This window comes from Adelges cooleyi, unplaced genomic scaffold (genome assembly GCF_023614345.1).
Source record: "Adelges cooleyi isolate 19-005CV unplaced genomic scaffold, UGA_ACOO_1.1 ACOO_flye_CR_arks_rails_tigmint_CR_PRNA_376, whole genome shotgun sequence".
In the NCBI taxonomy this organism is placed as follows: Eukaryota; Metazoa; Arthropoda; class Insecta; order Hemiptera; family Adelgidae; genus Adelges; species Adelges cooleyi.
The window spans coordinates 8,549,911-8,568,580 of record NW_026096053.1 but is presented as its reverse complement, the minus strand read 5'-3'; the positions used below and the strand labels follow the sequence as shown (position 1 = coordinate 8,568,580).

At 30.9% G+C, this 18,670-nt stretch overlaps 1 protein-coding gene across 1 annotated transcript in view; it reads left to right on the top strand.

The window, feature by feature from the left end:
- Positions 1-5,411: 5,411 nt before the first annotated feature.
- The window catches only part of LOC126840380 (uncharacterized), a 38,963-nt gene continuing 25,704 nt past the window's right edge, over positions 5,412-18,670 (top strand). The window contains exons 1-2 of the mRNA XM_050576063.1: positions 5,412-5,541; positions 15,903-16,030. Coding sequence (XP_050432020.1) covers positions 15,922-16,030 — 109 coding nt within the window. The 5' untranslated portion in view covers positions 5,412-5,541; positions 15,903-15,921. The remainder of the gene's footprint in view (positions 5,542-15,902; positions 16,031-18,670) is intronic.

Genomic DNA, 18,670 nt, shown 5'->3' with positions numbered 1-18,670 from the left:
TTGCTCACACTTCAAGAAAATTTCATTCAAATGTTAAAAGTGATCATGGTAAGAATAGTTTGGTATTTTTTAGACTCAGAGAAGATTTTACCATTCTACCTACAACTCCGGTACAGTAATGAGATATTAAAGATTGTAAAAAAATTCACTAAATTCTTAGACTTGCGTGACGACGAACACATGGAAACACTTGTTGATATATTTATTAATCAAAAATTATTTAATGTTTCTTATTATTTAACAAATATTTTTGAAGAAGGACAAGATGTTATACTCGCCATACTAGACCGTATAGCTAAAATTTTGTTATCGAATTTCTCTGAAACCACGTTAATCAATATCCACGAAGACATACCGAAGAATGAGTTCACAGAAAGAAAGAAAATGAACGACATCATAAAAGATATTGTTGAAACAAACGAAATGGACATTATTAAAGACATTAGTTCGATGCCCAAAAGTGTTTATAGAGCTTTAGTCTTTTCGGAATATATACAAATGAAATTGCAAAATATCGATTTTAAAATCCTTAAGGACTTTCGTAATATGGCAGATTCTGAAGCGTTCCTTAAGTTACGTTATAAAACGATCTGAGCCAATCATAATTTAGTTGAAAAAAAAAATTTAACCAGTGCTATGTTATTATTATAACATATGCATTAAGTAAAAGTGTATACAATATTAATTAGACTAAATACATTTTGTTCTATTGACGACTTGTAATAATTGGTAAAACATATTTTCTTAGTTTATAAATAATCTTTTAAAACTGGCATTATTTCATTCATCGAATTATGTAATTTATTAACTTTTCACTCTGAATTATACTATTATATTGAACTTTGTTTTTTTTGAAAAGTGAGTTTTTTATTCGAAATATGATTGAGTTTTCGATTTTGCGGTCGTTATAAGTTGTGTTAACTGTCTATCCTGAATAGATGATGAGGATTTAAATATTGGACATTTAAAAATGCAAAACTGACAATATACGGATAGCTTAATTTAGAGACATTATATGTACCATTATTTTACAGCCGAGATTAACTATACCTTTACACTACTTTATAGTACTTAACCATTTTTTTTATACATTTTACAACGATTAAAATTTGAACAATATTTTTTTAACCACGTCTTTCAAAAAAAAAAAAAAAACAAATTATTTTTTATTAAATATATAAATAAAATATAATAATCATTTTTTGGCCGAAGTTTAAAATGGAAACCGCTTGGGCCATAAGCTATAATAAAAGTTAAAAAGCTATAATTTGTTTAGATGTGTTAGTTGATATATTCTTTTTATTTCTTATATATCTTAATATTACAATTATCATATGATTTTTTTTAACCCCCAAGTCTATTTTTTCGGTTGGCCTTCGGTCGTCGGAACAACTGGCATGTTACCGAATACCGCATAACTGGTCACGCTGTTCGCACCCACCATATACGGTCACATGTGCGTGGATGTTCATACCTTACATACATTTATGAAGTAATAATTGTTTCAAATTTAAATATACACAATATATGATGACTTATCTTCATCATTCGATTAAATGTATTTAATTTAAGATATTTAAAAATATTAAATATATTTTAGATATTGTGAGTACAGATCTTAATAAGTTATAGTACTAAAAGTTATTTGAGTAGAATAGCTTAGTTAACAGTAATCTTGTGTAAGAAACCAACTTTGAAAAGTTTTGTTTACCTAAAATCTGTTTTTAAATAAACCGATGACTTAAAAACGCTGCGTTCAAGTGTACACACTACGTATTTTGTTTTCTGTTTTTTTTTTGTCTTCTGTATCGTTCAGACTGAACTATTATTATACAATCTAACCAGAAGTTTAAACAACGGTTTCAACAAAAAAAAATTTGTTATTATCAGGTTTGACGTGCCTTTGCAGTTGCCGAACTTAAGTCAAAATCGTTGATAAAAACACCTGACTGGAATAATATAATCAATGAAATAAACCAAAAAACATACAACTATTAGAAATGATCATTAAAAAGATTTTCAAAAATATGATTTCATTTAAAAAAATACTTTTAAAATTTAGAACTGGAGGTGGAGTGCGGTTGAGCAATGCCCGTCGATAAAAAAAATACTTCACTCCATCTTTTCTCCCGTCCTAAAATAATTATTCAAAACTGGATACTGATCAATCGACATTTTTAGATTATTATTGTTATATGAAAAAGTTAATATAAAATATAATAAATCTCTTCAGATAAATTGATAAACCTGTACATTTTATACTTAATGTGATATTTTTGTATGTTAAGTTTAAAATTTGTTCTTTTCCTTATAAGAATCGAATGATTCATAATATATCTTTATAATAAAGGGACGAATATATAATTTATCTTCTATAAAATCTAAATAATAAAAAGTCGATTTTTTTTAAAAAACCTATGTTTGATTGTTTATAAAACTATATCATTTTTTTTTTAAACTAAAAATTATGAGTAATAATTTTCATTTGTAAAACTGTATTAATTTAATTCTATTTTAGTATTCATATTTTGATGTATTCGTTTAATGGAACCAAAAAACCGTACAATCTGCCTGACACACTTTTTAAATAAATATTGGTTTATTTTTTTGTTTTTATCGATTTTAAAGTTTTTTCACAGTCTGTAAGTCTGCGTGTAAACGAGTGTTTTTAAATATAAAATCAGTATTTCCTATCCGAGTTTTTTGAACCAAAAATTCTTGTATTTTGTAAACAGTCGAATAAACAGAACGATTTCAAACATTCCAACGGTCTAAAGAGTTTAACGAGATGACGGTGGCGAGCAAAACGGTTTTGCTGTTATCGGTCTTAACATTTTTTTATCTTGCTACGTGCATGGGAGACGAAAATAAAAGTACGTTAATTAGGAAACTAAAATCGTTTCAAGATATAATTTCTGTATTCGTGAAAAAAAATCCCTTGGAGAAGGGCGAAATAAACGAAATGAATGTGGATGAGTTAAAATCAAACTTGATGAAAGAATACAAAAACGTCAGGTGTAGCTACTTGGCCGTGTGTTTGGTTTACTTGAATAAGGTAAGAGGACTGTTGACGTTATCGTTACAAAATACAAATTTTAGACAGTTGATTCCGAGTTATCACTTTGGTAGTTTAGTGTCGGAATCGTCCAAAATGGTGGCCACTTCAGTGAAAACAGTCGAGCTGAGCGCTATCAAAGTGTTAATGTGGATGTTTCACGTGTAGGCCCTATGGCTTGACGCTAGGTTTGCCAATGCGAAACCGGCTGAATTGTATGTCTCTGATGTGGTTTTGTTGCCTGCTCACCAAGCGCTCTATGAACTATTGAAGGCGCAATTCTTTTGGAGGGATGTTCACAGACATTGGTGAAACGGATCGATCTGGAGTCGATGAAAAGAAAGCTCACCGAACCATTTAGTTCAGACGATATTCAAGCGTCGCTGAACTCCTTGGTCTCAAGAAATCGTTATCCACTCAGTTGATGAAATATCAGAAGAACAATTTGACGTCGTGGGAAGGCTGGAAAAGTTGTATTATAGAAAAACTCTGTTTGGCCGACATCGTGTCGGACGCACTGGTCATGAACGACTTACAAGAGAAATTCGGAATGATGAAAAACGAGGGTTTGAGCGAAATGTTGAAGTCAAAGTTCGAGAAAGTGTGCGTTCAACGAACATTATCTTTGGCCGACACGATAAAAGAGTTGAGAAGACTTCAATAAACTTCCATTCAAATGTTAAAAGTGGTGATGGTAAGAATAATTTGGTATTTTTTAGACTCGGAGAAGAATTCCAATGCCCGCCGTAAACGCTCGTACAAAAAAGTGATTATTAAGATTTTAAAAAACTTCACGGAATTCTTAAACTTGCGTGACGACGAACACATGAAAACGCTTGTTGTTTTATTTAAGAATAAATCAATATATAAACCTAAGTATTATTTTACAAATATGTTTGAAAAAGGACAAGATGATATACCTATCATACTAGATAGTATAGCGAAAATTGTGTCATCAAATTTCCCCGAATCCATAGTCATCGATTTCAAAGAAGTGATTCTTAAGAATGAACAGACAGAAATAAATAAAATGAGCGACGACATAGAAACCATTATTAGTACAAACGAAATGGTGATTAATGAAGGCATTAGCAAGATGCCCGAAAGTGTGTAAAGAGCTATAGTTTTTGTAGAATATGTAAAACTGAAATTACAAGATATTGATTTCAAAATAGTTAGGGACTTTTCTAATATTCACGATTCTGACGAGCTCCTGCGTTTATTGATGTTAGAAAACAGCCAAAGTCAGCTTTATTCGTGTTGTGAAAAAAAAATTAAAATAGTGCTAGTTTATTAATTATTATTAATTATAACATGTGCATTAAGTAAATAATTACGATATAATAATTGAACTAAGATTTTTTATTATTATGACAACTTTTAATGTTGTACTAATTAGTAAAACAATTTGTTTATAAATAACCTTTTCAAACTGGTATTCTTTTATTCGACATATTGTGTATTTTGTGAAAAATCTAAATTAACAGAAATTATTGTTCTCATTGTTGTTTGTAAGCTGTAGTCTTTTTAGAATAAGTAATGTGAGTATTAATATTGATCTTAAATTCAAATCTTTACATTGTCAAAGCAAACGAAGATTTGGTGAGGTTAGGTTAGGTTAGGCTAGGTTGATGACTACAGTTTACTTCACAGCACACAGATACATATTAAAAATACTAGGGGATTCGATACCGGCCGTTTTTTCAGTCAAAACACATAATTTTTAGTCCATCGCACAGGCCGAATCAGTGATCCGATTAGTAATCTGAAAAAAGTTTTGAATTTTTTATGAAGTTTACTTCAGATCCTACAAGGCAATTATTAATTTACATTACGAAACTGATAATATTTACGGATGACCTAATTTACAGACATTGTAAGTACGAAATTACTATTTACAGCCGATCACTTTAAATTACACCTTTACAAAAATGTATAGTACTTAATTAATTTTTTTTGTATTATACATTTTACAAATATTAAAATTTAAGCTATTTTATTTACCACGTTTTAGAATAAAAACAAATCTATTTTTTATTAGCTGTATAAATAAAATATAATAAACATTTTTTTGGAAGAATTTCAAAGTGCCGGTTGAAAAAACCTCTCGGACCATAAACTATAGGTTTGTTTGAAAAGCTATAATTTGTTTTAGCTGTGTCATGTTAGCACGCGTACTTTGTGTCCTGTCGTACCTTGGATCGTCGGACTAACCGGTATGTTATATCGATTACCGCGTATCTGGTCACACTGTTCGTGTACACATGACGTCACAGGTGCGTGGGTAGCCGTCAGGAGAGTTGGCGGCGGCCAAAGGGGTGGAATCGCACGGGGAAAGGACAGTGCGGGGTTGTTCGCCCACGGGACCAGCTTTACCCATTTATCATTCATTCAAAACCTTCGGGCCAAACGGTGTATTGTGTTTTCTTCGCGTTCACCGGCAGCACGCACGTTGGTCGTCTCTTCAACCGCATCGGACTCGATTCGTAAGTACCCTTCTGATATTATTATTAACACACACGGTGGGCCTTTAGTTATTTGGTATTGGAAAAAAAAATATGAATTAGCGACTCGACAGAAAAATAAAAAAGGCTTACCCACAGCAGCAGTGTTATTATATTTTGTTGATCAGTTTTTTAAAAGTTTTTAATTGAAATTTTTAATTTTGTTCTATTCCACTTTGTATTACCTATTTTGTTTGTCTATTTTAAAATTTTCATTCAAAAACGTTCGACCCAAATCGAACGTTTCTATAAATTACATTGTGTTTACATTCACCCCGTTAGCATTTACTCTGAAAATATATTTTTAAAAGGTTTCCTTACTTGTTAGCGAAAATACTTACACTTGTATTTGATTTAAGTATTTTATTTATTGTATTTTGTTCAATTAACGTCCCTTGAATAAAGGAAAGTGGAATGAGTGTGAGGGCAGAACACCTATACTTTTGAAAGTAAATATTGCGTTTGAATTGAAAGATTTAACCGTCACTTAAAGCGTTTTAATGTTAAAAATAAAACGATTCCTTATTAAATTTTCCAATTACACTTGCCCAATGTGCAATGACCTCATTTCGTCAAAATTTGCATATAACGAAATTAATGTAAATTGATTTTTACATATTCAGTTAAGTATAAAAATAACTTTAAAAAAGAAAAATAACTAAAACTTACAGCATGTTAACAAAATATGTTGATATTTTCTAAAAACGTTGTATAATGTTTTTTTTAAAGATTTGAAAACAATTTATGTATTACGATTGAAGAACAACAGTTGGCTTCTGCGTGGCAATTGCAATCGAATCTGCAATAACGTCGTTTCGAGTGGTTTACAACAGCTTTATTATAACACTGTTTACTAATTACTTCCTATTACTCGGCCACCGGAACCGGCCTTGCAAAAAGTCTAAGTCCCTTGCACTTAAGTACAGCCGTGAGAGAGAACGTAAAAATTAACAACGGGGCGTTTTTCACTTAAGTAAATGCACAATTGTGATTTTTTCACAGAATTTCATCGCCCGTGGTTAGAAACCACTTTTCCCGCAGCTATATATTACGCAGCCGTACATTATGTTTTACGCTGTAAATCATGTATAATAAGCCACACATTTTATATGAATAATATTTTACTAATACCGCGTGTAAAGATGGTGGACGCCAAGAATAATGCCTCTCGAAAAGGTCGCTGGTGGATGCCTTTGTTTACCTGTTTTGCACTATCTCATTTCTGGTGAATTGCGCATTCAAACGCGGCCCACTGACCTTTTGTCCGACTCGACTAGATCCCATATTTAGTTGATCCAGCGATCGGTGTGAAAAAATCATTCCAACGACGGTCTGACGCTTCTTTTTCAAGTCTGCGCAAGTCTGATGGGAATATAATTATAGGTGTATCATCAATTCAATTATAGCGCGGGCCCGCTCAAAGGGTATCCGTCCCGACTTTTAATCATTTATTATAATATAAGCGAGTCCTCTTTTATATTATACACTATGTGTATTTTAAGTTGGTATTTTTTTGTAAAAAGACTTGTTTTTAGCCGTTAGCAGCGTCGGAAGTGTACGGACCAGATGGGCAACGCTTCCGGCGGGTTCGACCTTGGAGGTTATTTTAAAAAACTTCCACCGAGCTAACTGTACTTTTCTGTTTCCAAAGGGATGTTTACAAACTTAATAATATATTTTCGTATTATCTTACGGACGTCACAAATATAGCCTTTTCGGTGAATATTTGATGTCTATAAGGAAAAAAAAAACCCGACGACATGCCATCATCATTTAATTAACTATTCGCGGCTTTGGGTGTGTGGACAAACAAATTATTTTTGCCTTCGATATAACATATTATAGTAAGAATATCCGATAAACGCCGTTATTGATTTGTACCTACTAAATTTTTTTACCGTGTGAACACTGGACACAACGTCGTAACGTTGAAACGTGTGACCTTTGTCTTGATCGCGCGTGGGCATTTATATACTTACAAAGACCGTTGGGGACCTAGATGGGTTTAAACGGTAAAGTCGCCCACGATTAAAGTCACAAAACAGGGGTCTTGACCAATTGGGACCTTGGAGAGTCTTTATTTTTAAGATTGGCCGAGATAATAAACATTTTAACAACTGTTAACTATTAATTTTCACGACGTCCAATTCAAACGTCAAAAGAAAAATAGAACGACTTAGGTATGTACGTTTTCATCGCCGTCAAAACAAACATATTTATCCATTGATTACATTTGGGGGGGGGGGGAGGAGGAATTATCACATCATAGCCGTTTTTTCGGTGTAGAGTACAGCAGTCAGTGTAGAGCGTTATTCATAATAACAAACAAAAAAATAAATTACTCCAACAGCTATATTTTATTGATTTAAAAAAAAAAACCACTATTAGTTAATTATTCGAATAAAAAATAATTTGATTATTAATCACGACGTTCGCTTAATCGAATAGCTTTTATTTGCGGTTTATTTGAATGTTGTAATATTTAAATTCCACCTTTTTATGTCGGGTAATTATGTTATCACAATAAAAGCACATAAAACGCCGCACGTGCCGTTTTTTTCGTTCAAAAACAAGGGTTAACATTCTGTACACATTTCTGTCCCACATTTATCATACAAAAATGATGTTGACATTAAAAGAAACATCAAGACTTACACAGGATGATCTATTTAACGCAAGGTACTAATTTTCTCTGAAAACAATTACTATTTTGTAGCTTAACTTGGAGACATTTAAGTTAATAGTACTGTACAGTATTAACAATATTTAATTTTTTATCTGGTTTGGTAAATTCTAGTTTTCTTTTAATTTTCGATACTTAAATGGCACGGTATATATTTTATTTACTTTTTAAAATTAAGAATAATTTACATAAAACTGTTGACTGGCCGATTACCAGTTTTGAATAACATAAACGTACATTGTGTAAAAAAGAAATTTTGCGATTATTTATTGTAGATATTGAGTGTCTTACGTTAATTTATCATCCTGTGTTTTACCTTCTTGACGAGATTCTTGTTTATTTTCATAGTAATTTTCCAGTTAACACTAAATTGGAAGATTCTAAAAATATTTTTTTTTTGACACTGAAATAATGACCTGAGTTTTAAAATACTGAAATCAAAAGCTCATCGACAATACTCTGTTTAAGTTCTCTATTTTTTTAATACCCTTAAAAATACTTTTTATTCGAATTGTTGATAAAGTTGTACTGAGAAAGAGAAGGGTTTCTTATCGAGAAAAACGTTTTTCATGGAAGGAAAAATAAAAACTAATAAAGTAATGTTTATTACTATACTTATAAATAATAAATAAACATTAGTTGTAACTTGACATTTGAAAAAATGCAAATATTTTTATTATATTTTAATTATCAAAATTATTTTTTTATCCGAATTATATTCGAAAATGTATTATATTAAATGGTATGTTATATTCTAATAAATATTAATATGTTTTTCGATTTGTTTTTGTTGTTTTTCGTAATATAATTCAATTTTTAAATGGGCGAGACACCTGTATATAAATGTACACACTTGTGTATTTAGTGGCTTCGAGAAATTCCTGGATTGGAAACCCAGTCGTTTTTCAACAATGTAGTCGACCTGCTGAATGTACACTATCCCTTAGGACGCAGCTTTTTGCCAAGGGCTCGGTGTAGTTACTATTTTTTGCTTGTTTATGTAAAATAAAACATAAGTTTAAAAGAGAGCACAGCAACCTAATGAGCTCCTGCATGATACGAGAACAAGTCAAATCCCCAAGACGGTCGTTTGTAAATCACAGTGGTTTGATGGCTAATAATTACATTAATACTATTACCTCGAGTCGGCCATTCGCGTTAATCCCGCTCATTAATTCCACCGAATTCCAACACCTTCAATCCAACCGAAACCACCGTCCACTTAAGGTTTGATCCGTTGACGAATGATTATTATTATCAGCCATCTGGGTATACTGCCCTGTTATGTTGTATATCGCACAAATGAACGGAAAGGACTACATATCGGATACAACAAAATCGGTCCAACTTGTTCTTTTACCCGGTATTGACACATATAAACATACAGCTTTACTACGAGTATTTTCCTTTGACCCGGGTTAACGGGAATTGAACTAAAACAAAAGAAATAAAACATAAACATATATATATATATATATTTATATACATATAAACATATTTATATACATAAACATATATATATATATATATAAATACTTTGGTTATATATATATATAACCAAAGTATTTATATTAATTATTATTTGATCAATTCCAAACACATATGTTATAGAAACCATATACCACGCAGCAATATTTTAAAGAATACAATATAATGGGATTTACTAAAAAAATGTTCTCTCGTGGAAAATATTTTGTATATTTTCTTTGGCTGTTGTGGACAAGAGCAGAATAATTGGCATTGCCCTAGTTTTGGATGTATAAGCACGTTTGCTTGGCATTTGCAAACGTGTAACTACCAGATTTCAGTAATGATCTCATTTTGTTGAGAAATTGCCGACCGTGCGCCCAAGTAGCCTCTACAGGAAGTCAGTTAATTATTATTATTATTCTTACCTCACCGCGTGTAATCTTACCGGTGATCAATAATAAAAAATATTTTAAAAATGCGCATTTTAATTCGGACAAACTTTTTTCGAATAAATTAACTCGCCGAGTTAAATTTTCCAGATTTTATAACAAAATATATTATATGTAAATTTGTTAAAAAACTTACTAATTTACGCGTGGTTTAATTGGTTTGTCGTGTATTTTTTTTTATATAGAATAAAAAAGTAATCAATACCTTATTAAATATGAAAAAAATAACAAACACATAAGTGTTTTACTTTTATAATTTTAGACAACTCGAGGACTTAATTAAATGTATTGTTTTTAAATACCTTGTTCGTTTATTTAATAACAAAGTTTTATAAGTTCATAATAATAATTAAAAGATTAAAAAAACAAACAATACCATAGCTCTAAGTTGAAGCTTGGATAATTATAATAAGCGAAAAAACTTCTCTCTTATTGTTGTAATTTATAATAAATTATATTTAAGAATTTACAAATTGATATAAAATTTTGTGAAGGGATTACATATTTTGTTAACCAGATATTCTGGACAAGTTTAGATGGTAACTGAAAAACTAATAAGACAAATCAACTGAGAATAATGTAGCCGGTCGGTGATCGATTTCATAGTGCAGTGCAGTGACTTAGTGTCTGAAAAATGATAGTCAGAATACAAATATATAAGTTTATAGACTTTTAATCGAATAATGTTGGGAATAGAAATTTTTGTTCCGTAAGGAGAGGCTGGAGGCATTTTATAAATGCGTTTGTTATTGTGTTATTGTCTTTGGGGTGAAATGTTTGGGAGTCGTCTTACAAGAGGCTCGCCCTGTGGTTGTTTTTAGTATAAAATGGTAAAAAAAAACCAATAACGAAAAAAATAAAACAATATACAATGTTGCCATTAGACACGCGATCATTTGGCACGAAAATTATTTTCATTTTGTTGCTTTTTATTGCTCTATTGTGTAAATGGCTTGGTGTTGGCATTGGTCGTTCTATTTCTGTAGAAATAATAATAAACAACTACAAACAATCCAAGTTCACGTGTAAGTTCCATACTAAGTGAAACGTAATAAAATTAATTATTGTTTAAATAATTACAATCATTGTCCAACAAACAATCTCATATTTATTTATGAAATATTGTATAATATTGTCTTCTACACTTTAGGTTAGTAATTTTAACTAGAAACAATTATTTAACGTTGTCAAAGTTTAACAATGTATACCATTAAAACTTTGATTGACAAAGTAGACAGTTACTCTAAATTATATTTTACCAAAATGTAAGTATAAAAAAAGAGATTTCATTGGATTAATATAAAACCACAATAATTATTAAATTGGGTTACACGAACTTGAATTTTCCCCATACAGTTTTAAAAGAAAAGAATATAAGTAATTTTTTGATATTGTCGGACTAGGTGTTAGCTGAGTTACGTTACTATATTATTGTAATGTACTCAATGAATATTATTTGTTTATTGAGAATATTAATTCAACGTTCCATATTTTTTTTATTAGTTTGTTGAAAATGACTAAAAATATACCCAAGTGTTCGTTAATTGTTTGTCGCTTAATAACTACTATAAGTCTTAAGCAGATTTTATGACTAATAAAATGTACATATATAATGTGAACTATTAGCGCGTAGGCGAAGATTTTTATTTCAAATAAATATTCATAAGGTTGAGAGAGTAGAGCACAATTTTAATTTAAACGTAAATGCAAATGTAATAATAAAAAGCCCGTAGGTATAGGGTAAACCCGTAGGTTAAAAATATGTATTTTTTTCCAGTCTTTATGACGCACTCGGTATTATGTAATCAGGTTAAATTTTTGCAGACATTTTCGTCACAGATTAACTCTTTTTTTACCCTAGCGCAACCTGTAGCTTATTTTAAGAGAGGAATACTATTACATAAATTATATAAGCACAAACGCTTAACGCACTTGACTGTGCTTGTGCAAAAATGCAATATTGTAATAAATAATCTCACTATTAGGTATAAAATTAATGGCGTTTAATATATAAACCTGGCGGGTAGTCATGATCAGATTTCTCATTTTTGTTACAGTTAACCTTTTTATAAAACAACTTGTATATTTTCTACAATTGAGCCGATAGCGTATTGTATATTAGTTATTTTGGTTTAGAATTTTTCCAATTTAAATAACGAAAATACTTTTATTTCTCGATATAGAACTAAAAGGGTAGGTTTCCAAGGACATTATAATAAAAAATTATTATAATATTGAAAAAAAAAGCTAATGAACATCAATAAGAAAAACATACTGGAAATACTTTTGCTAAATTCAATAGCGCCGAAACTGAACAAAACCTAAAATATTCATCTGGTAGGTACTAAAAAATAGATAAATTCAACACCCTGGAAATCCCTGATTCAGCGTGGATCTGGCATTAACCGATGGACGCGTGTATATGTGATAGTGTATAACATATACAACTAATATATTATGTATATTAGTAGAGTACCACACGATTGGGTCCGTGTAAGATTTTAATTATTAGGTACATCAATTTGTATGGACTGTTCTTCCGGCTCACTGATGGCCCTCAATAATAGCCCTCCAGCTAGTAATCTTTAGCATTACCTGATCTAATTTTTTTAAATTTTTATCTCATTTCCAACATTCTTGTCACGTTTCCATTTACCGTTGTGTCCCGCAATGGAATACAAATATTATTTCCGGTATCGACATAGGGTGGTTCTTCGCTCTAAGAAAACGTGTCAACCGTTTTCTTACCAAATTCCGTTAAAGGATGGTATTCTAAATTTGCCTTGGATATGGCTGATCCAACTTTAATTGTCTTTTAATCCGAAAATGTATGTGCGAGAAGCGCCCAAACAGTATAGTATTAATTATTGTCACGTACCCAATAATATGTCTATTCAAAGGTAGTCCAATTTGAGTTTAGAGTACCGTGAATTCATTAGCGAGATCATTAGAGCGCACACTATTATGTATACACGTCCTCCACGGTTTTGATAATACATACATTCATACTATAAATAACCACGACCGAAGACTAACAACCGCAAAAGCATATTAAATTGAAATACAAGAGCTGTTAAAGTGTCTCATCGCTGCATTATTATACTGATAGCATCAACCGAGTGTTTTTAACTCAATTAACGTTACACTATATTATAGTTTATTATATCTGTTATTAAAACAAAAATATCAGTCTTATTAAATATTTTCCTTGTTGCACACAAAATACTTTTGGTATCATCTTCCGCTGTAAATACAATCTGTTACTATTGTACATTGTATATCTTTCACAACATAGTGATAATATGGATATAATATAGGTGATACAAAATATCTTCTGTGGACTCGATGGAAATAATGATTGCAGTCGTTTTATATAAAAAGTATTTGAATTGTATCTTCAAGCAGATATTGTGTACATGATAACAATAGAATAGGTTTTGTTTTTTATTCGCTTTATATTCCGTCTATAATATTATGTAAAATCGAATAGGTAGTAGCAATGTCAGCTGTTGATTCGCTTTAAATAAATACATTTATTAAAATAAGTATTTAAAAAAAATAAAAACAATTACAAAACATCTTTAAGCTGCTAAATTAGTCAAAATTCTAAAACAGATTTATGTCATGTTATTATCATGACATGGTTACTTAAAATTGCCTAAGGTGAGTTTCCACAAATCTACACTGAACAGATACGTATTAAAAGTTCAGGCTATGGCACTTATGTTGGCAGTGGTGCTTAAATTGTACGCTGTAATTTTCTCTAGAAATGTTATTAAAATCTTAGCTATAGGAATTTTCTAATCGGATTCGGGTCCTACTGAAATATACTAACTGATAAAATATTAAATAATTACAACCAATTTTATCGTACCAAAAGTTATTAAAACTTGAGTTGGGCGTATTGTATTTACACTATTTACACAACTTACGGATACTCCCACTTGAGTAGCTAGACTTGTCTGCCTATGTCAAGCTCACAAGACAAGCTACTCAAGTGGGAGTATCCGCAAGTTGTGTAAATAGTGTAAATTATATTTTCCTTACACATATTCTCGTAGGAGCTTTTTATTTTTTTAAAATTTACGCCTAAGTTTATTAAAAAACAATAAGCTAAAGTGCTGTATCGTTTTATGTCATCTCGTTTATTATTTATTTTAATAGTTTTAATATTGGATTCCAAACGGATTTATTGCAGAAGCTGTATTCTACAAAATTTACTGTCTTACAGCGCTTTCAATTATATTATACAGCTCATTTATAAACTAAATACATTTTTCTGTTATAAAATAAGACTAAAGTATAGAAAGGTAATAAGTTTAAAGAAGAAAATCGAAGCTGGAACGTGTAAAGTTACAAACTATCGAATATGCCTAAAAATGTCCATACAATTGAGACACCTGAGAAGACATAAAAGAGCGCATAACCGAGAGAAGCCTTTTCAATGTGTAGTCTGACGCTGCTTACTTTTAAAAACGTGTAATAGCGAATACTATTAATAATGGTGAATATAACGATGGGATAAGATTTTTAAAAAATGCTTACAAAATAATAATTTTCCGTCAACATTCTCATTCGTTTAGTCTAACAAGATTTATTTAATTATTTAATATATACAATATTAAGTTAAATTTTGGAAGTTTTTCAAGAACACTTTTAACTTATTTCACCGCGATTTCTAATTCATTAGGTAAGCAATATAAAATGTCTTGTTGTTTTTTTTATGCAGTAATGAAATAAGAAACATATTTATTTTACCGTCTAAGTGCTAATACACACGCAGAGAGATTTAATATTCTTTATTTGAATCGTTATTTCCTTATTAGACGTTAGCCCAAACTATCGGATATTGAATTACATCCTCTTGTGTTGTCACGTGTCGCAAAAATATTTTAAATTGTATTTCTTCTATTTCGTCGACTGTCGACTTTGTCCTCTTGTCCTCGACTTTTGACTTACCCTATTTATCAACCTCGGTAGGATGTTTGCTTAAAGGTCGCTTGTTTTTATCATGACTGTACAAGTATATCCTTCATAGCGATTAATTAAAATCATCCTAAATTATATCTATTTACCTATATAGAATTATTAGTTCCTGACGTGTCAACAGTACTTTGGGATAAACTGCAATCAAATGGGCCATGCGTAACTGCAAAATTTTACATAGAAATATCATTTGTTCTTATTAAAATGCTTTAACATTGGATGGTTAATTTATTCATTCCCAATTTAATAGTTTTAATAATTACTTTGAAAAGTTTAGCGGTTGCACTTGTCTTTTAAGCTACTCCATTTCACTCTATGCTAAACAATTTAACAAGGCTAATTTGAGTTGCAATACAAATAGGTAAAGTTCGAATAGGTATTTTATGTTACTATATTATGGTTCTATAACTATACATAACTATTCTATGAAATTGTAATCCTATGAACAGTTAAAGTGTCTACCATTATGTTTGGAAACTACCTAATTACATAATATTGTAGATACAAGTTTCCAAACGGTTTGACTGTTGTACTGAAATCTAAATACTTATATTGAATGACTTTTGAGTGTATAAATGGACCAATTTTTTATTTTTGTTTGACCAAATTTATAATTTAAACTTGATAAACTACAATCCGGAATAGACTATTAAAATGATATCTTAGAATAACAGAATACAGTTGTAATTGAAAATTGTCACATTACAGTTGCTGACATTTAACAGCTAATAATGATTGCTTTTTTTATTTTATAGATTTGGCGGCTCGTTCAAGATGCAAAACAATTTTGCTTTGTTGTTATCGACCAGCCTCCTGTTGCTGTTGTCGGCTAACAGAGGGGACAAATGTTTCGCTCAAGGCGCACCGATATCCGAAACTTACGGTAAGATGTTTATGCAAAAATTATTTTCATCATTCTAGGTACCCTGTAATTTATTAAGCTAATGGATTGCCTTCAATCAATTTTTTGAAAACACAAACACGATGGCGCAGTTTGTTATTGTTTGCCTATGTAATATTATTCTGTGAGACGGTCAAAAGTTTTTAATGAATTTTTATCCAAACAACGCGGGCAAAACTTATAACTTTATTTCTGCTTAAAGTATACTCTCGATATTTGGTCGCTCGTTAAATCAATCAACAAAAAAGTTTATAAAGAAATATTCGAGAGTTGTACGTTTATTTCAAGCTAAGCAAAAAGAAAACGACAGATTTTTTTTTACACGGGAAATAATATAATTATTAGTAATGTGAACAACAAAACAAAAACAGGATTTCAGTAAAACTATGATATTTTATTATTCTTAATAAACGATGTTATATTATTGCACAAGACTGTGATGTGGTCACAACCGTCGAAACTTTGTGGTAATAAATAATGTTGTTATAGGTAAAATGATTTAAAAACTTTTTAAAGTTTTAAGATTTAAACTCTTTTCCTTTAAATATAGTTAATAAATTAAAAAAACAAATAAACACTCATACTTGTGCCATGACTATTAACAACAACTTGATATTATGTGATGACAATGAACAAATTTTATCTTGATATTATAAATATCAATATAGTGTATCTAAATAGTAGGTACATACACAACAATATGTGTCTTCGAGATCATATTTGAGCGCTTATCCTACGACTATAATATATATATATATATATACTATCTGGTTCGTTGTTGTTTAAAAAATATGAGAGTTCAGATCGTGTCACGCAGCCACTTGTGCAATGACAGGTAATTTAAAATATTTTGAGCAAGACAGAAACACAGAACGCCATGGATGTAAATTCGTGACATTACTACTAAAACACCGAGTGAGACGGTTGTCGTTTAAACAGCCAAGCTTGGTACTGGCTTTAGCTGGAAGCTACCATAATTGTTCAGCCATGCGTCAAGCTGGTACTTAAACTAAACGCACACAACATTGGTTCGCGTGAATTTGTGTGTATTTGCATGTATTTTATATATTTGTATATTAAACATGTGCTTTGCTCGTTTACCCGTGACGAACGGTCGTTAGTGTCTTTCAGTGGTTGTAAAAAAAAAATTAAACCCAAAGCCGTCGCTTCGGGCAAAAGCACTAATATTATATCCAGTCGGTTCGGGTTAAACGTTTTGCAGCTTTATACACGGCTTACTTGCCGCATCTCTGCGCCAGTGACGTGCATATAGTGTTATCGCAGTTCTATTGACGAGATCTTGTCTGAACTATTATTTTATTCAAAACTTATGTTGTGCCATTGGGAGTAGGAACGTGTATTGTGATGGAATTGCATTAGCTGTACCGTCACACGAGATCCGTCGGTCTTGCACTTTGGGGCAATGTAATTTTGGGGCCAGCAAAGTAGTCCGCAAAGACCCATCGACGTTGTCATGGTGACGTACGGAGCTCGATTTTGGGACCTCAGACCTGGCAAGCTGCGTAAAAAGCAAACGCCGGTTGAAGGTCAATATTTCGGACATCTTGGATTTATGTGCTCTTCGCTGGTCGAGACGCCTAACCTAGTAATAAGGCGTTCTCTGCGAGGAATCATGACTTGCGTTTAAAACAATAACCTAGTTTAACAAACAATACCTTTTCAGCTAAGCACCGAAACTTGAACCGTAATTCCGAGTCCTATAGAACAAAAAAATCGATAAAATTAATGATTCATTAAACCATTATTTATGTTTAAGTACCTACATGGTTTGACCCTGAACATTCAAGCTCTGACATAAGTAGAGTAAACGTGTTAGGTATATTGACCGAAATGTTACTCATACGCCAATAATATTTGAACAATGTTTTATTGAAAAACGATAATTTTTAATTATAATCACAATACTTAATTAGTTTTTTTATCATGTTTTTTTTATAGGGAAATCAAATCTAAGAACGTAATCATTATGGCAATAATATTTCTTTAAATATATTAGACAGTCTAAATTGCATAAAACATCAATAACTGTAATTGTATTGAAATATTTTTCACCAAACCTCGCAACAATACATATTTTAACAAAATAACTCGATATCGACCGTTTTTTATAAATAGATTAAGAAATTACAGGGGAAAACACATACACAAGTAGTTTTAATTTAAACAAAACATATTTTCTAACTAGAAATCCGCTTTGCATCTTACACTGTATGCGCAAAGGTCATTAGTATTACACGCATCTAAGGTTGTTTGCCTCACTCCTTGATTAATTCTTATAAAATTGAATTTGTATATGTTTTAGTGGTAGCACTTAACGATGAAAATTGATTAAAATTAAGTTAATCCTGCACGACAGGCAATATGCTTGTATAGGTTCCCGTCGGTGTGGATTAATTAAATTATGCGCGCTTTTTCCATTATAATACAAAACTCCGGTAAGCCTTGTGCAGGCATTCAGTATTATTATAGGTGCCGTAGTAGGATGATTATAGTGGGGCCATTATACCTAATAATAATTATAATTATTATTATTATTATCTAAAACATTCGCGTTCGCAATATCTGCATTTAAAACAGTTACACATTAACCGCAATAATATT